Source organism: Ursus maritimus, unplaced genomic scaffold (assembly GCF_017311325.1).
Source record: "Ursus maritimus isolate PB19 unplaced genomic scaffold, ASM1731132v1 scaffold_2, whole genome shotgun sequence".
Taxonomy (NCBI): Eukaryota; Metazoa; Chordata; class Mammalia; order Carnivora; family Ursidae; genus Ursus; species Ursus maritimus.
The window spans coordinates 71,228,640-71,245,715 of record NW_024424452.1 but is presented as its reverse complement, the minus strand read 5'-3'; the positions used below and the strand labels follow the sequence as shown (position 1 = coordinate 71,245,715).

Sequence of the window (17,076 nt, the reverse complement as noted above, 5' to 3'; positions counted from 1 at the left end):
TAGGTGGCCCGCCCTCCCCGTCCCCGCGGGTGTCCTCTGAGCGGGGTTGGCGGGGAGGTTTGAGCACAGTTGTGTCTGCGACATCAGGTTCTCGGGTTCATTGTAAGGACAGGGACTGTGAACTCGTCAGGCGCAGAGCCCGGGTGTAACCCCTTCCTGCCCAGAGCCCGCGAGCGCCGGGGTGTGAGTGACGGCGTCAGTGGTCACTGGACGCCAGTAGGCCCTTTCCCGCTGATGCCACCTTCAGGACGGCCTCCTGTCACAGCAGCCTCTGGTCAAGCTGCCGCTTCGACCGCGTCTATATTCGGTGGGGCGCTTGATTGCAGGAGACCTAATCCACGGGGGGCAGCTTAACCAAAAGGGGATTTACTGAAAGACCACAAAGGCTTTGAGCCGATGGGAAGCAGGGACATGGCACCTGCCATGTGCTCCTGTCAAAGACCCAGGACCGTGTATCCGACAGGCCGGCCCACCCCAGCCGTGGGCCTGCTGGCCTCTGCGGGCACAGCAGACGGGACTCTCGGCGGCCTGGTGGGGGATGACCCAGCGCTGCCCGAGCTTCCGCGGTAACCACACCCCGGCCTCGGGGTGCCCGCCTTCTCCAGCCCAGAGCAGAGCATGTAGGCGGCGGGGACGTCGTGTGCTTCTCCGTGTGAGATTTACCGTGACAAACGTTCCCGTGGACCCAGGGAGTGGGTCCGAGGCAGGCCCTCTGCCTCCCCATGTTCGGCCATGCCCCTCGCTTCCTGCTTTCGTTTCTGCTGTGCGGGGACGTGCGGTCGCACTTCCACGTGGGCCGTGATTTTGGCAGCACACCCCTTCTGGTGACACGATTTCCTTCTGTCTCCAGGGTTGTCGACGACGAGATCGAGGCCAACCTTGACGAGGTATGTGCAGCCCCTGGCTCCCGCCTGCTCTGCCCCGACGACCCAGGGCCCAGAACGACAACACAGAATCACTAGGGTTTAGGAGGCCCTAGGACTTTGTGCCCACAGCTCAAGACTAGGCTTTGCCTCCCGCACCTGTGCTGGCCACCGCATGGCCCTCGCCTCCGCTGTGTGGGACTCGGGGTTCCCATGACTCCCCTTCCTGAGCCTCAGTTTCTTTATTCGTAAAATGAAATGTGGGACGATAAGGTTCCTGAGGCCCTGAGGGCTCCAAGAATTGCAGTTGAAATAGTGGTGACTCCGGGGAGTTCGGGGTCTCCAACGAGGCCCACCCATAAAAAAACCCAGAGCCGAGGGAGGAGACTGCCACCAACAGGACGGGAGGCTTTCCCGCTGTCCCTGGACCTGAAAACTCTAGGTTCCTCAGTCCCTGAAGTGCCATGCTTGTCCTGGATCCCCAGGGAGAGACGGAACAGTCCCAGAGGGCCGCTGTCATAGGCCTTCTAGAACATTCTGGCTAGGCTCCACTTCTGAATCCCCACTAGCGTAGATCAGAGGGCCATTCTGGTCGCAGGTCAGAGAAGACACTGTGAGGTGCTCACTAACTCCTCCCAGAGTTTCCATCCCTCTCGTGTCTTCACTAGAAAAACTCCTTCCTTCATTCTTCACACTGTCCTTTGTCTCAGGCCTGTGGGAGGCGGGGCAGGCGGGGGGGGGGGGCCCTTCCTGGCTCTGACCTGCTCCCACCCCTGCGCCTCCCCTTCCAGATAGACGCCAGCGAGGATGACATTGACGACGGGTTCAGGAGGCTGTTTGCCCAGCTGGCAGGCGAGGTGGGTGTCCGCAGTCTCTGTCACACGCTCTGGCCGCTGCAGAGGAAGGGACAGTCTCATCCTCATGAGACTCCGATTCAGAGGGGCAGAGAGGAATCGTGCTGGAACTAGGGCTCCTGCCCACATCCTGCCCCCGTGGCGGGGCTGCCAGCTCGCGGTCAGCTCTGGCCCCATATTCCTCCTGCCGCAGGGTTCCGGCTCTTGTCTCTTCCACTCCAGCTGGGACGTGGGGCTCAGACCTTATCCTTGATTTTCACGAAGATATCCCGGGGTGACAGAAGGATTTCAAATCTCTACTGTGTTGATTGCCTGAGCCACGTGGGCCTCGGGCTGCTGTAAGCTGTTCCCGCCAGTCCGGAACCTGGCACCCTCCTCTGTCATGCACAGGAAGCCGGCTCACCTGGGCCTCCCCATCAGTGTACTGAGCAGGTGCTCCCCTCCATCCCCTCCATCCCCTCCATCCCGGTCTCTAAGGGACAGAGACTTTTTTCCCCTCCTGGTCGCTGGTTGGGTCGTATATATGTCCTGCCCCCACGCCCAGGAAGCAGAAAGGACTGCGGCCAATCTTGGGGCTTGCCCCCCCCCCCATTACACAGTACATGTGCACACACAGGGGTCCCTGAACCACTCCAGGAGCCGTGACCACAGAGAGAGTGCCGGGCAATTCCTGGAGGAGCTGGGTCCTAACCATCTTTACAGGAAGCCAGATCTGAGTTTCAAAGAGGAGGAAGGCGGCTGAACGAAGAAAGCCACGTGGGGCCACGATGCTCTCCAGAGCTCGGAACTGGCGCTTGACGTCCCCCTAGAGCAGGTGTACACGTGCCGCTCACGTGTGGCCTCACAGGCCCCGCCAAGACCCACCTAGTGCACCTACCCAGGGCCAGTCTCCAAGGTCTGCGGCCCGTGTAACCACCCTGCTTCATGTCCACAGGACGCGGAGATTTCTGCCTTCGAGCTGCAGACCATCCTAAGGAGAGTGTTGGCCAAGCGTAAGTGCCGTCCTGGCGGGTCCCTGGTCCCGCTACTCCCCGCGCCCTTCCACCACCCTCTCCCGCCTCGACACCTGTGTCCGCCCCTGCCGCACTGGGCAGAGGTGGCTCTGTGCACCCCGGTGAAACAACAAAAGTGTCCAGATGGAGGTCAGAGGTCGCACCCAAGTTGCTACCACTGGTGGGCTGTTGCTCTAAGCCCAGGCACGTGACGCCTCGGGCTCTTTCCTCACCTGTAAAGTGGGTGGATCGCTACCCAACTTCAATGAGGGGCGCCGGGTAAGGAGGGCTGAGTCAGCCCCGACCACCGGCTGGAAAGCCCCGGCTGTATTTAGTGGGGTCGTGGATGGAGCCCACATCTCCCTGCATAGCCACGAGAACAGTTCAGGAAGTGTCTCCCCAGCGTGTGGGCCAGGGAGCCTCGTCTGACGTTTGGCTTGGGCCCACGAGCCAGGCCAGCGACTCCAAAGCTGTGGAGGCGGCTGCTGGGTCTGCTGGAGGAACGAGCGAAGTGGGAGTGGGGCCTGGGGCGGAGCCGGAGTGCCTCCCATGGGCCTTCAGGCTCCTTGACCCAAGTGCAGTCCAGCCTCGGGGGACACATTTCCTCCCCTTCAATTCATCATGAGAACCACAGTCACCCCCGAGCCCCTGCAAGCCCGGACGTTGCTGTGTCCAAGGCAGTGGCCTCGTGCACTGCTCAGAAGCCGGCCCAACCATCAACAGAGAGGCAAATTCTCTAGAAGCGCCCAGGCTGGCCGGGTCGTCCATCCCAGGGCATGTGGGCAGTGTGCCTGGCACAGGATCCACACATAACCGGTTCCTCCCAGGCAGGCCGGGTGAGGACAAGGAGGTGGTGTTTGGCCTGGAGGCTGCCAGGCACGAGTGAAGTCACAGAGCTGTTCAGGCGTGCGGCCGTCAAAGCTGCCTTGTTCCTGCACAGATGGAGGCTGGGTGGGCGGGGAAGAGCCAGGCCGTGCTGGGACTCAGCCTCCCTGGCCGCCCGCCGACCCCGGCCTCCACCCAGGCCCAAGAAGGGGTCTGTGCCCACAGCAGCAGCTCTGAGACCGGCTACAGCGCAACGTTTGCAAGGGCGTAACAAAAGATGGGTCTCTCCTGGTCTGCGGGGAACGAGAGCCCCACTTGTAACAAGAGTCTCCTGCCGCCCACCAGCCACTGTTGTACCCCACTGTCCTAGTGGAGCACAGTGGCTCTGGAGAGTCTGGTCCTTGGGCTTCTCGGTCTGCGGGGACACAGGCTAACGTGGCAAATACACGCTCTGCTCTCTTCCCTCTTACGCGTGAGCCCCCTGTGACACTGGAAGTCGGTGAAGTGACCCCTGTCCTGGAGGGCACAGACACACATTTCCGTCCTTGGGGGGTTTCTCAGGACAGTGCAGCCCCGCGGGATTTTCCCATCACTCTTCCTTTGTTTTCTAGGCCAGGACATCAAGTCAGACGGCTTCAGCATCGAGACCTGCAAAATCATGGTGGACATGCTGGACGTATCCTTCCGTGCCGCAGAGCCCCCGCCCGTCCTGCTCAGGCGAGTGGGAGACGCCTGGGCCCAAGCAGCTCGGGCTGGTTTCCTGAGGGGCTGTGGAAAATGTCCCCCCCCCGTCCTGTTTCTGACGGGACTCTCTTCTCTGGTCGTGGTTTTCCTCTGTTTGCGGGCCCCCTGCCCACCTGCCTCGCTGCGTTCTGGGCGGGATGGGTCTGAGCTGCTGGGGGTGGGGGGGTGGTCTTGGGGGCTCCCGGCTGCTCCGGGGCAGCTGCCCCACACAAGGCCTAGAAACATGCCCAGAGTCAGCAAGGAGCTTCTGTGTGTCACCCTGGCGGCCCGTAGACGCAGCTGTGGCCGAAGCACGGCGTGGGGGGCTTCGGCTGGCGCTCCTCGGAAGCACGCGGTGGGCGCCGTGCCAGCCGGGTGACGGGGCGCCCGCACGGACGTGCTGTGGGAGTGTTCCTTAACGACAGGCAGTCTGATGGCAGCGGGAAGCTGGGGCTGAAGGAGTTCTACGTTCTCTGGACGAAGATCCAGAAGTACCAGGTGAGCGCCCGGTGGCTCTGTCGGGGACGTGGGTGCACGTGCACCCCTCTGTGAGGGCAGAGGGACATCCCCAGGGGTGGGACTTGACCCCCAGAGGCAGGATGGGCAGGTGCGAACAGCAAAGACGAGCCTGTGCAAGGGACATGGTCTGCTCCCTGCTCTCACCTGCTAGTGGCTAGAAACGGGGTCCCCTTCCAGCTGCCCTGAAAGTATCCTCTAGAGGCCGTGTAGCCTTTGGTCCTTTGGATTTCTGACAGCCCAGTCACAAAACTGACATCCTAACGGGCCCACGGTGGCTGACCGACAGGCACGTGCAGGAGCCCGCTCACAGAGGGGGCGCTGTTAGCTATTTAAGGCAGAAACGTGGGTGACTTTCCAAGGCCAGACTAGAGTCAGAGCTAGGAAGCTTCAGGCCCGTGCGGCACACAGCACGCGCTCATTCATCTCCTGCTGGCTTTGCGTCATGGTTCTTGTAACTGTTCTGCCTGTTCCAGAAAATTTACCGGGAAATCGACGTGGACCGGTCGGGCACCATGAACTCCTATGAGATGCGGAAAGCTTTGGAAGAGGCCGGTAAGGACGGTTTGTTTTAGACGTAGAACACGTGAGCGCTTACTCTGCGTTACGTGAAGCAGGTGCTGGCTCATGCTTTCCCTCCCCCTGGAAAAAGCTAACTGGTAAAACAAAACACCTGTTGTGCCCTCTTGAGTTGAAGTTTCCTTCTGAGAGCCTGGTGGGTCGAGCGGGCAGAGCCAGTTCTCAGCACACTGGGCTCCCTTTGCTAAGTCCCTCGCACACAACATGGGGTTCTCTACTGGTTGGGACGTAATCCTGCCACAGAGACCCCAAATAACCATCTTTCTCTCCCAGACGGTCCAAGGGCAAGGGGCGGTGCCTCCCTTTCCCGCGGGACCACGCTGGCTTGCCGTCACAACATCCGTCACAACATCCTGGCAACGGGTGGATGGCGGAGGGAGGGACAGGCTCCTTGCCTTTCAGGGCACACGTCTCCCTGGCAGGGCTTAGTCAGGGGCTCTCAGCCGGCTGCAGGGCAGGTGGGAAACGTCTCCCTTTCAGGCAGCCGAGGCCCGTTAGAAATTCCGCTGTGGAAAGGGCGAGAATTAGTGCTAGTTTACGATGAACGGTTCCTGCCACACGCATCCAGGAAGAGTCTAGTCTCCAAGGTGATTCAGGGCTAGACAGACAGGAGAGGAAGCACGAGCAGCAGGGCAGCCTCATGTAGCCGGTGAGGACCCAGGCAGGCCCAGGCGGCTCCGGCCTTGTGAAGCACCACAGTCCCCCAGGAGCGCACCAAGGGACAGAAGCGCTTGCTGCGATTTGAAGGGCCACCTCTGCGCGTCTGTTGGTGGCGCGGGAGCAGGGGCGGGCACCGTCCAACACTAACCCCGAGCCGGGTGCCTGTTCGTCCCGCCGCAGGCTTCAAGCTGCCCTGTCAGCTGCACCAGGTCATCGTCGCTCGCTTCGCAGATGACGAGCTCATCATCGACTTCGACAATTTTGTCCGGTGTCTGGTGCGACTGGAAACACTGTTCAGTAAGTGGCTGTTTGGGGAAAGACCCATTTCCGTCCTGTTGGGGTGAAGACACCCACCCTTTGCCTCGGGTGAGATCGGGGGTGAACCGGGACACGTCTGCAGTTGACCATGAAGATCCTTCTCCAGTGTGGGGACGGAGGGCAGGAATAGCAGCTTGGGACAAACGGGGAAGACAGTGCGGTCTCTGTTCGGCTCGCTCATGGGGGACGGCCCTTCTTTCTCCGCAGGGGTTTTTAAGCAGCTGGACCCCGAGAACACCGGGACCATACAGCTGGACCTCATCTCTGTAAGTCCGCGGCTCACACGCCCCTCCCTCGGGACGGGGACCTGGGGTTGATGGGCTGCTGCTTACAGCCCCCCCTTACAGATCTCCGGGGGTGGGGGAGTCGGCCTGGAAGGGGCTCTAAGATCCCACCCCGCACTGTCGCTGGCAGCCCCTTCCTGGCACGCTGTTGACCCTCAGGTCCCTCCTCCCACCAGCTTTGCCTCAAGTAGGCAGTGGAAGAGGGGGCTGCAGGGTCCCTCGGAGGAAAATGAACCGCTGATTCCCACGCACGGGCGGCGGAGCTGATAAAACTCTGGAGGAAATCCAAGTGGGTTTGGGAAGATCTGTCATTCTTAGAGCAGATCTACTTAAAATACCTTCAGAGCAAATTACTTCCTCCTTCTCCTTTCAAAACACCCCGATAGTAACTAAGCTGGGGGTATGGGATTACTGTGCTCCTGAGGCTGGAGCCCGCGCAGTGACCCCTGGGAGATGATCGTCAAGCCACACGGAGGGGGGGACACCGGTTCCCTGAAAAGCAAAGTGCGAGGTGTTCTCTGGTCATCCTGCCAGAATGTTCTCTCACCCCCAGGAGGAAGGGTACGCCTGTGCTCCCGGGCCGTACACTTCCTCTGCTCTCAGGGGAATGGAGCTCGGGGCAGCCCAAGGGCTGGGCAGGGGGCCGGCGCCCACGGGAATGACCAGGTCCCACGTACCAGTGAGGAGCCAGGTGGCAAGTGGGACAGGAGTCAGGGCCTGGCCACTCTTTTCCTTGCACTTTGGAGGAAGCCAGCGGCTCAGCAGGCGTCCACCTGCTCGGATGCACCGTAAAGGGCTTCAGCCAACTGAAAATCTGTTTGAGCCAATTACAAGTAACGCTAAGTTGCTTGTCCAACTGTATGTCCCTGGGAAATACACCCACCCTGAGGTTGCAGTCCACGGCGGAGGCTCGGGTGTTTGCTCGGATGACCGCTGTGCTGTGGGGAGCTTGGCAGAAGCCGGGGGTCCAGGTCCGTCCCAGAGTTCGCACTTTTCTCCAACAGAGACCAAGGGCGAAAGCCACTGGTTTCAGGGAGAGCCACAGCCCAGACGCACGTTGTGTGGCCCGTGGCGCGGAGGCGCCGAGAGCCTGTGCTGGAGGCCCTCAACCTCCTCAGCTTCTCGGGCTGCACTCAGGTCTCTGGGAGGCGCCACGGGCACATACATAGCCTTTAATTCTGTACCTGGGCTCGGAGCTGATGGCTGTTTTCTTCCTCACAGTGGCTCTGCTTCTCGGTCCTCTGAAGCCATAACCCATCCGCCTGAAGACAGCCCAGCACTAGGCCTCCACGGGGAAACTTTTTATCTGGGCCTCGCACTTATGGGAACACTTACTTCAACTGATGATTATAGCTGAGCATAAAGATGCATTTTTGAGATAGCAGAACTTTCAGATTTCAAAGTAAAAGATTTGCATATCATGATCCTAAGCGCCAGAGTCACTTAATCCTTGGTAAGCTCAAACCCTGAACTGCTGCCTGGTTTACTTCCACACACTTTCCTGTTTGTAGCAATATTCAACCAGGGAAACAACGCAGGGAGGTATTTTAACAGCTGACCACACACGAAGTCTGTCTCCAAGGACACAAAGTCCCTGCTGGGAATACTGGGAATATTTAAAGTAACTTCAGGTTTAGAAATGCAGCTGTGACATTGAGCCAACAGCAGTCCGTGTCCCCGGAGTTAAAGGGAAACCAGTAGGCATCGCGGAGCGGCCTTATCGAGGCATCCGAACGGGCCAGGCGAGAAGGCACACCTCCATCACGTGGGTCCCGCCAGAGACCAATCTACGTAAAATCGACCGGTTACCTGTGTCTTAGCCCAAACCCTGAGCGGTCTGGGCTCCGACGGGGAGTCAGTTCTGGCTCAGCTGCCTGAAGCCTGCACCAGCGCAGGGGCCCGGGGGCGGAGCCGATCGCGGTCAGGGACAGAACCCGCCGTTCGCTGCCCGGACGTCACCCCTGCCCTGCTTGTGCGTGGAGCCAGGAGGGACATGGCTGGGAGCTGGTCCCCTGGCTCCACTCTGGGAAAACGCTAGCAGCATTATGAAAATACCGCCTTGTTGCCTTACCTTCTTCCACACGTGCTGTTAATAAAGAGTCGCCCAGACAGTCCTGCGCGGTGCTGTCCTTCCTGGAGGGCCCGGCGGGGGTCTGTGCGCACACTGGGTCACAGCCTGCTACCCCGGAGTTCCCCTCCCAACAGGAAAAGGCAGCTTAACTCCCCTTTCCTGGGTAACTACACGATTTCTTAATCCAATTCAGAAGCTCGTAAGTGGCCACGAAGTAGGTGCCACTCTGATCGGCATCTGGTCTCCCCTAGGGAGGCCCAGGCAGGCCTCGGCGTGGGGACAAGACGGGGGCTGACAGGACAGGCACAGAAGTCCGAGCCTGCTGGCGGTGACCCCTGGGGAGCCCTACAACCAGCAGAGGAGCGGGGCAGGGAAGTGCATCTCCCAGACCTGGCTGGGAGGCGCTGGGCCTACCTGGGGCGGGGGGTGTCCTCCACTCAGCAGCTCCCGGCAGCACAGGCAGGAGCCCGGGACGGGGGACTTTGAGGCCAGGCGCACGGGGAGGGGAGAGACCCCGGCCAACCCGCGTCCGTGCTGCAGGCTCTGCCCCTCCGCACCTGCTGGGCCGACCCGGCTCACCAGCTCACTTGGCACCTGTCCAGTCCCAGTAGAGGAGATAATGGAGACACAAACCGGGAAGGTCTGCCTCACTTGGCGCAGAAGGACGATGAGAATTACCAACTTCCCGGGGTTCTCCCACACAGTGCAGCCCTCGCCAGCGCCTGCTTCACAGGTAGACGTTAGTGCATCAACACCCTCTACTTCTGACCCATGGGAAGCGGGGCCCAAGGCCCCCCAGTCTCTGTGCTGCGCACACAGGCTCTCTGCACTTCTCCCTGCACATGGCATCCCAGCACTCTGAGCGCGGGCCCTTTCCTCCCCAACGTGGAGCACGCCCTCCTCCCAGCCAAGCCCAGCAGCCCCTCTCCCTCCTCTCCTGTCTCTTCGGTCCTCTCTCCCTCCCTTCCCCCTCTCCCTCTTCCCTCTCCTCTCTCCCTCGCTCTCCCACCCTCTCCCCTCCTACAGCCACCTGGGCCCAGCTGCTCTTACAGCTGCTGCTTCCTGGGCCCACCACCCACCTCCCAGTACCCAAATCTGGGAAGGAGAACCAGCTGCATCTTCCTGATTTCCTGTGCCTTTGACATGGTGACCTCTGCCCTCTGCTCTGTTCTCCGTGCGTCCCTCCCCCACCCCCCACAAGAAGCCCCTCTTCAGCAGGGCCCACCTCCAGCTGCCCTACTCCCTTCTTCAAAACTCTAAAAACTGCCACCAGGAAGGTGCCTCACGGGCGCCACTCTGGGAACCAGGGACCAGCACACGCCCGGGTCGGACCTGGGACCCCCACGCGGCGGGGTAGTGCGCGGCCGACGGAAATCGTGCTCGCGACCACCTCACGCACCGCCACCACCACAGCCACAGTTGCTGCGCTCTTGGCCCCGCACAGGAAATCGCAGCTGTGAGGCCACCGGAAACGCTGACCTTCCCCACTCCGTGACCCCCGGCCTCGGAACACCTCCCTGTCTTTGCAGATATTTCTAGAAGGACCTCTGATACAAGGATGCTCTGATGATAAACAAGGAAAAAACAAAGAGGGAGAATCAGCAAATGTTCTCAGTTGAGGACGAAGGACACGGATGATCGCGTCCTAACTAACGTTCAGGCCTCCCCTTCCCGCACATGCGAGCAATTCCTACGACCTCCCGGCCCCTCCACGTACAGCAGCCGGTGTGGCTATGGAAGGTGGTGCTGCCGCAAGGCGTGTCCCCGGCAAGGTCAAGGTCGCGTGGCGGGTTAGGAAGCGCCAGACCAGGCCCAGAGCCCCTCGGTACCTGGTACCGGTTGCTCAGCGGCTTAAACACCCGTCTCCCAGGGCCCGGCTGCTCAGTTGAAGGAGCCGCGACTCTTCATCTCAGGGTTGTGAGTTCCAGCCCCACACTGGGAGTAGACGTTACTTAAAAATAAAATCTTAAAACACCCATCACCTCACGGTCCTGCAGCCGGAGTCCCAGCCCGCCCCATGGGACTGGCCGGTCCCAGCAGAGACCTGAGGGAGGGTTCCCAGCTGTCGGCGGGGGGCCTTCCACCTTCCCTAGCACGTGACCCCTTCCTCCTCGTGGCCGGCAATGGCAGACTGAGCCCCTCACACCTCTCCTGCGCCCACCCTGCAGTGCAGGGTGACCTCCCTGTCCTCAGGTCAGCTGATCAGAAAAGTCCCTCACAGAACCATCTAGATCAGCGTCTGGCCGGATAACCAGGACTCCTAGTCTGCTCCGCTCCAGAACAAAACCCCACGGCCCGGGGTTTCACATGACACACACCTACCTCTCAGCCACGGAGGCTGTGGGTCCGAGATCAGGGTGCAACCGATCTGCCGTCTGGTGAGAACCCTTCCCAGAGCACAGCTGGCCACCTTCTTGTAGTGTCCGTGCGTGGCAGAGGGGATGGCCGCGACCTCTTCCTCCTCCAAGGGCACGAATACCCTTCGTGGGGTGGGGTGGGGTGGGGGACTCTGCCTGGTGACGTCAGGCATGCCTCCTCGGCTCCCGAAGCCCCAGCTCCAAACACCGTCACCCCAGAGGCAGGAAGATGGGGGCATCGTCAGAATTCCGTCCACCACACACGTCTTCTGACTGCTAGCTCCATTGTCCCTGTTTCTCCAGGATGTTCTTTCACTCAGCCTTCTCGCTGGAATTTAGGTGCTCATAAAAACAACAAAAAGTGAGCACTGGTTCGTTTGTGGCTTCTGTTAAATGAAAATAGTTCTGCTAAGCAGAATGGGTTCCAAAGCCATTCACAAACGTGGTAACACATCAGAAACCAACAGAGCTCCTGTCTGTGTATGTTTTCATCCCGTGAATGAGTGTGGACGTAGACGAGGCCGAGACCATCTCGCAGAGGCTGAGGGACGGTGAGACCCTCTGTCCCCGTGGTTCTCTATCGAGGGCCACCGCAGAGCTCACCAACTGCAAAACCGAGTTCTCTGTACGTAAAAAAATCACTTCTTCCATGTAATCACATGGCTGGTAAATAAATACTATTTTCCCACAGGGTAAGCCGCCCAACAGCTTGTGAACTTTAAACAAGGCTTTTAATGACACAAAAAACTAAAACCAGTAAAAAGCTTTAGAGTCAAAAAGTTTAATTTTATTACAATTGTTTTTAAAGTCAGCTATGATCTTGACAAATATCACGGGTAAGTCTATATACCAAGTCTCCAATTTCCAAAATACAAAAGACAATAAATATAGATTCAAATTCATCCTAAAAACAAGGTTCTAAATCTAATTAGCTGTGCTACAGCTTGGATTCAGTATCTCAAACATACGTCTAATTCTGAAGAACTCCTATCATAAAGGGATTGCTGACAACCAACCGTTCGTTCTTTGCTGACAACATCCGCGCAAGCGGCACCCCTGAGGCCCTTGGGTCCCCTGGGGCCTGATGGGGGGGTGGGGACAGGCAGAGGTGCTGCCTCAATGGCACTGGTCCTTTCTGGCGGGGGCAGGGGAGGTGCAGACAAACACCAACTAGGCAGGACGTGAAGCCGACTTCCCAGGGCCCTATCTGTCGAGAAAACCAGGACGGTCACTGTTCATCTTCCCGAGTGCTCCACGAACACCATTCCCCAACAGTGCGGGCAGCTTACTTCTGAGTGCCGCTCCATCACGCTGAACGTCCCCACGGACAGCAAATCCTCCAATCCTTCATTTTCTTCCAGAGGACATTCTGCACTGCTTTCCAGTTACGTTGTGATTAAAGTCAGTCTTGTGAAATTTTTGCCAAACACAATCACATTACTTCTTCTTAGTGATAACAAAGATTAATTCTTCGGAAACTACAATTCCGTAAAGTTTCAGGCCAAGCTCCTTTGCCTTGGTTTAATTCTTGGGTATAGCTGCAAGAGAAGAGAGAAACGATTTACACGCTGTAGAGACAGACACGCAGGATTGTAATGGGGGGGGAGCTGGCGTCACAGGAGAGAAACAAAGGAAAGGACTTTCTGCCCCGAGAGGTGCCCAGAGCTGTCCGAGGACACAGATTCACATTCGGCAACTCTTGTGCGAAGGTCACCGGGGTTCCCCACCAGAGACAACACCGTGGCGAACGGACATAAAAAGGCACGATGGCCCCGTGGGCTCGGCCTGTGACGGCGGGAGGTGGCTGCAGCGTGCCGCGTGAGCAGGCTTCCACCCCGAGGGGGACAGGAGAGACTGGGGTCCCTCAACTTCACTCACAACAGCCCGACACTCTCATAGGACCTGAGACTGTCAGCCACGAAATGCCACAGACTAAAAGGCCACCGATTTAAGGGAGGGCAACTGGAGCTTTCTGTTGGTGGACTTTTGTGCTTTTGTATTCTCCGAACGAGAGCCGCAGAGGGCATGCGAAGGTCCTAAGATCTGCAGTCTGCAAGCCAGGAGCCGGTCAAACCAGCAATCCAGCTGGCAAACTACACAAAGCCCTCCTCCCCCTCCCGCCCGACAAAGGAAACGGCTCGCTGTAAGAAAGGAGAGTCAGACTCCCAGCCAAGACCGGAACACTAACTGGTGGATCGACATTGTACAAAAGATTGTTTTCCTGAGGAGAGATCAGTAGTCGATATAATTTTCCAGACTCCCATCTGAGCCTTTGGTTAAAAACTCAACATTAAGGTGATTTCCATTTTTTTTGAACCTCCAAGGAAACCTAAAAAAGTTGCTTAGAGACCACTTTGACCCCAAAGAGATTTCTAAAAGGCTGAGAACACTGAAATGCTGGGTTAACATGAAAATCTTGGGTCGGGTCTGCCGATCTCAGAGCCTCCGGTGGCCATGGCCAAGGCCAGATGCCTCCACACCCGGGACAAGTGACACTTCCCGGTCCATGAGTCACCAAACCTTTGTTAGAGGAGTAGAGTGAAAGACTCCCATCAGCAGGCAGTTAGAAGGTTTCCTGGGTCAGAAACTACAAGTGCCAGGGCTGCTGGTGTTCGGGGGGAGGTGGCTGCCGGCCGGGCTGCTTCTCTGCCGCTGGGACTGGTCTGGTCTGGGCACCGGAAGCTTCCCGTGCTCTGCGGCTCAGCGTTAACTTCCATCTATTCTTCAGAATTTTCATTATAATCACACCAGCAGATACTGTCTAAGCCCCAAAGGTTGACTTAACAAGGAACCATGCAACCGGGTTGGGGGGGCAGCAGTCAGGACACGCGAGGCCAACAAGAACAGACAAGAGCCAGGAGGAGAAGCCAGGTCCCGACGCCACAGCCACACCGTGGCAAGTAACGCCACCGCCGCGAGTATTCGCACACAGAACCCGGGGTCACGGCCTCGACGCCAGAGCAGCTCGGGCCACAGAGCGTCTGTCCACCGTGACGAGGAAAACCTCCCCCGCTGCCCGTCACACACACCCCCTAGTCTCAGGAGGCAGCGTTCGCCGGGCCGCCCGCCGTGCCCAGGTCGCCTGGCGGTGAGCATACAGGGGTGGAGGTGGGAGCTGCGCTGCTGACAGCCTCCCCCAGGCTCTTCTAGTTCAGACTCTCCTCTCACCCCTCCGGCACCCCCCCACTCTGCCAGCTCCCACCCATGCGCACACAGGACGTTACTCCCACTCCCTGCCCTCTGCCTGTCCTCCTCGCCTCCTCCCTGCAAATGCTCCCGAGAGCCCCCTGCTGAGGCCAGCAGTGCCTCTGTTCGGATGCAGTGGGGCCCCCGGTTTGCACGCGCTCACACTATGCTGTTTTCCTGGCTTTTAACGAACGTAAAACCCAACAGGAGAGAAGGCTCTGTCTGCCGGCTCCACAGATCCTGGCGTGAGCAGACGGGGCATTTGTAGAAAACATTCCCCACGTACCTTCCTCCTGCCTGGTAAGCAGCAGGACCCCTGACCTCGGGGGGCTAGCAGACATGGACGTGGGAACCTCCCCTACGTGTAAATCTAACACTGTCCGAACTCCAAAAGTCCATGTGGCGCAAACAAAGGGCGGCCAGGTCGGCTGCACCGAGCCCCTGACACAGTGCGGCCCCGCGCAGCCCGGGCTTGCACAGAAGCGCCCCCGGTGTGGATAACTTACCCCCAGCAGGTTGCGTGGAACGTAGCCCTCCTTGTCGTGCAGGCGCGCCCACCACCACTCGGTCTCCTCTTCGTCCTCCCGCCGGATGACGGTCATGCAGTCCCCTTCTCGCATGGGCAGCTCGTCGCCATTCTGAGGCTCATAATCCCAGAGTGCGTAAAGGACTCCTTTGTTCATGATGCCCATTTTCTCCTGAACTCCTGAAATGACGGGAAGTAACCGCACAGGACACGTGACTCAGACTGTCCGCCCTTCAAACCCTCGGCTCCACGAGGCCATGAAAGGACAGATGGGCACACGCTGCAATGCTGGAGATCCCGCACAGAGCACCCCGTGAACAAAGCCCCAGGAGGGGAGGGATCCCACCAGACGTGTTAGCCTCCGTGATCTGCTCTAAGGCAGTTCAGAAACTAGTCTGACTCAGAGTACAGAAACTCTTGCAAGCCCAGGAATAAAAAATGAACTATTTGGGTACAGACGATTAAAAGAGTGAGTACTGTGCTGTCAAGTTTCAGCTGCCACTGAGCGAGGGGACCAAGGAACTCTGGAGAAACTACTTCATGCTTGACCTGGAACCCAGAGCAGCCGCGACAACAGCCCGCGACAACAGTGTGGAACGAGCAGTCCCTGCCCGTTTCCAAGTGGGGAAAGGAAGAGGGAGAAAACTGTAAGATATGCTAGAATGCAGAAGTATTTAGATTTAAAAGTAAAAGATTTAAAAGTCTACATGGAGTCAAGTCTAAAGTCACGAGGATCTGAACTCCAGAATATCTGGAAATCCACAAATGTCCACTTCCACTAGAAACAGACCTGCACACTCAGCCTACTTTGCGCTTTCACTCTCCCCTCGCGGGCACGGGACAGGCATGCGGCGGGCACAGGGTGAGCGCGGGGCAGCGCAGGGCGGGCAGGGGACAGGCGCGGGGCGGGCAGGGGACAGGCGCGGGGCACTGTGGGCGAGCAGGAGAAGTCAGGTCAGGAGGCCTCAGCACCCAGAGCTGGTTACACTGTTTTCACCTTTACGGGTTTAGAAAAGGCAGGAAAGTGTCTGTTTGCCCTTGAATGGTCAGATTTTTTTTCAACTTCCGTGGAGAATGAACTTAATTACGAACTTCTGATCCGTCTATCAGTTACACCAATGGAGTCCGGGGTGTCTCACTGTGCTCTGGGCAAAACGGACACAAGACACGGAGCTGCTCTTTTCCGGCAGACGCTCTGCTGACTAGGGGTCAGGCTTCTACTAATGGGGACACTTCCACTTCCGACCTCCCTGTTTCAACGAGACATGACTGTGAGATTCCAAGGGTGACGCCCTGTGCGAACTCGGACCCCAGCAGACTGGAGCGGGAGCAGCGAAGGGGCAGGAGAGAAACCCCGGGCACCGTGGCATGCTCAAACAAAGCTCTCCGAAGTGTCAGCGAGATTATTCGGGGCAAACCTGAATGACTGTAAAATACTTACTAAAAGCTATCTGGTCAGAATTAGAAAATCCTATTCTAATAAAAAAATGACCTCAGTCTCATTTCCAAGAAATCAAGAATGGAAGAAAATTTTCCTTACTTTGCTATTCGCCCAACGAAGAGTTACAAATTATGGCTTAAACATTTTTTTAAGGGGACTGAGCACATGCTCGGTATCTCGGTCACTGGGTAAGTGACCTGAAGCCACGCAGGCTCTCACCCCACGGCCAGCAGGGGTCAGAGGGGGACCCCGCAGGAAAGGCACGAGGCGTGCATCCCTGGGACCTGCCAGTGCCCCTCCCAGCGGACCGTCCGCAACCGCGAGTGAACACCCGCCCGAAGCACCGCGGGAGAGAGGGAGAGCGGCAGGACGGCCGCCGCAGCCGCAGGCGGAGCAGACAGCAAGACCGGGCCGGGCCGAGGACGCTCCGGAAGGACCGCGAGCAGAAACGCGAGCCGGAGAATCACGGCGGGACGGACTTCCCAGGAAGACAAACCCGGGCACAGCCAGACAACAGGAGCTGCACGATTCAGTCACGGGTGATAGAGGGATTTTTAAAAAGGAAGGAATGATAAACGTGCAACACATTCAGGGTCAAAGTCGCAGCTGCCACAGGCGTGAGGGGCTACGTCAGGGCATGGCCCCCAGACGCGACAGGGAGAAGCCAGGCCGTTGTCATTTCAAGAGCTACGGCAGAAACTCGCTTTCTTGGAGTCTGATACGTTCCAAAAAGTAAAGCCTCCGGTCGGACGTCCCTACACGTTTTTAAAATCAGATTCCATAATTAGGTAAAGCTCAAGATGGCCAATACACTTCATATACCAAAGTATATATTAAAAAATAGTAAAATGTCGGTCTACCAAAATGATTCTCGATCCAGA

General features: G+C 58.3%; 2 protein-coding genes across 3 annotated transcripts in view; one reads left to right on the top strand and one right to left on the bottom strand.

Annotated features, from left to right (window-relative positions):
* CAPN2 (calpain 2) overlaps nucleotides 1-8,725 on the top strand; it is a 41,504-nt gene extending 32,779 nt beyond the window's left edge. Inside the window, exons 13-21 of the mRNA XM_040636147.1 lie at nucleotides 851-887; nucleotides 1,655-1,720; nucleotides 2,652-2,709; nucleotides 4,146-4,210; nucleotides 4,687-4,755; nucleotides 5,250-5,328; nucleotides 6,193-6,309; nucleotides 6,538-6,596; nucleotides 7,836-8,725. Coding sequence (XP_040492081.1) covers nucleotides 851-887; nucleotides 1,655-1,720; nucleotides 2,652-2,709; nucleotides 4,146-4,210; nucleotides 4,687-4,755; nucleotides 5,250-5,328; nucleotides 6,193-6,309; nucleotides 6,538-6,596; nucleotides 7,836-7,859 — 574 coding nt within the window. The 3' untranslated portion in view covers nucleotides 7,860-8,725. The remainder of the gene's footprint in view (nucleotides 1-850; nucleotides 888-1,654; nucleotides 1,721-2,651; nucleotides 2,710-4,145; nucleotides 4,211-4,686; nucleotides 4,756-5,249; nucleotides 5,329-6,192; nucleotides 6,310-6,537; nucleotides 6,597-7,835) is intronic.
* Nucleotides 8,726-11,811: 3,086 nt separating this feature from the next.
* The window catches only part of TP53BP2 (tumor protein p53 binding protein 2), a 54,602-nt gene continuing 49,337 nt past the window's right edge, over nucleotides 11,812-17,076 (bottom strand). For both annotated transcript variants that reach the window (XM_040636145.1, XM_040636146.1), the window contains 2 exons: nucleotides 14,735-14,934; nucleotides 11,812-12,580 (listed from right to left, as the gene is read on the bottom strand). In XM_040636145.1, coding sequence (XP_040492079.1) covers nucleotides 12,539-12,580; nucleotides 14,735-14,934 — 242 coding nt within the window. In that variant the 3' untranslated portion in view covers nucleotides 11,812-12,538. The remainder of the gene's footprint in view (nucleotides 12,581-14,734; nucleotides 14,935-17,076) is intronic.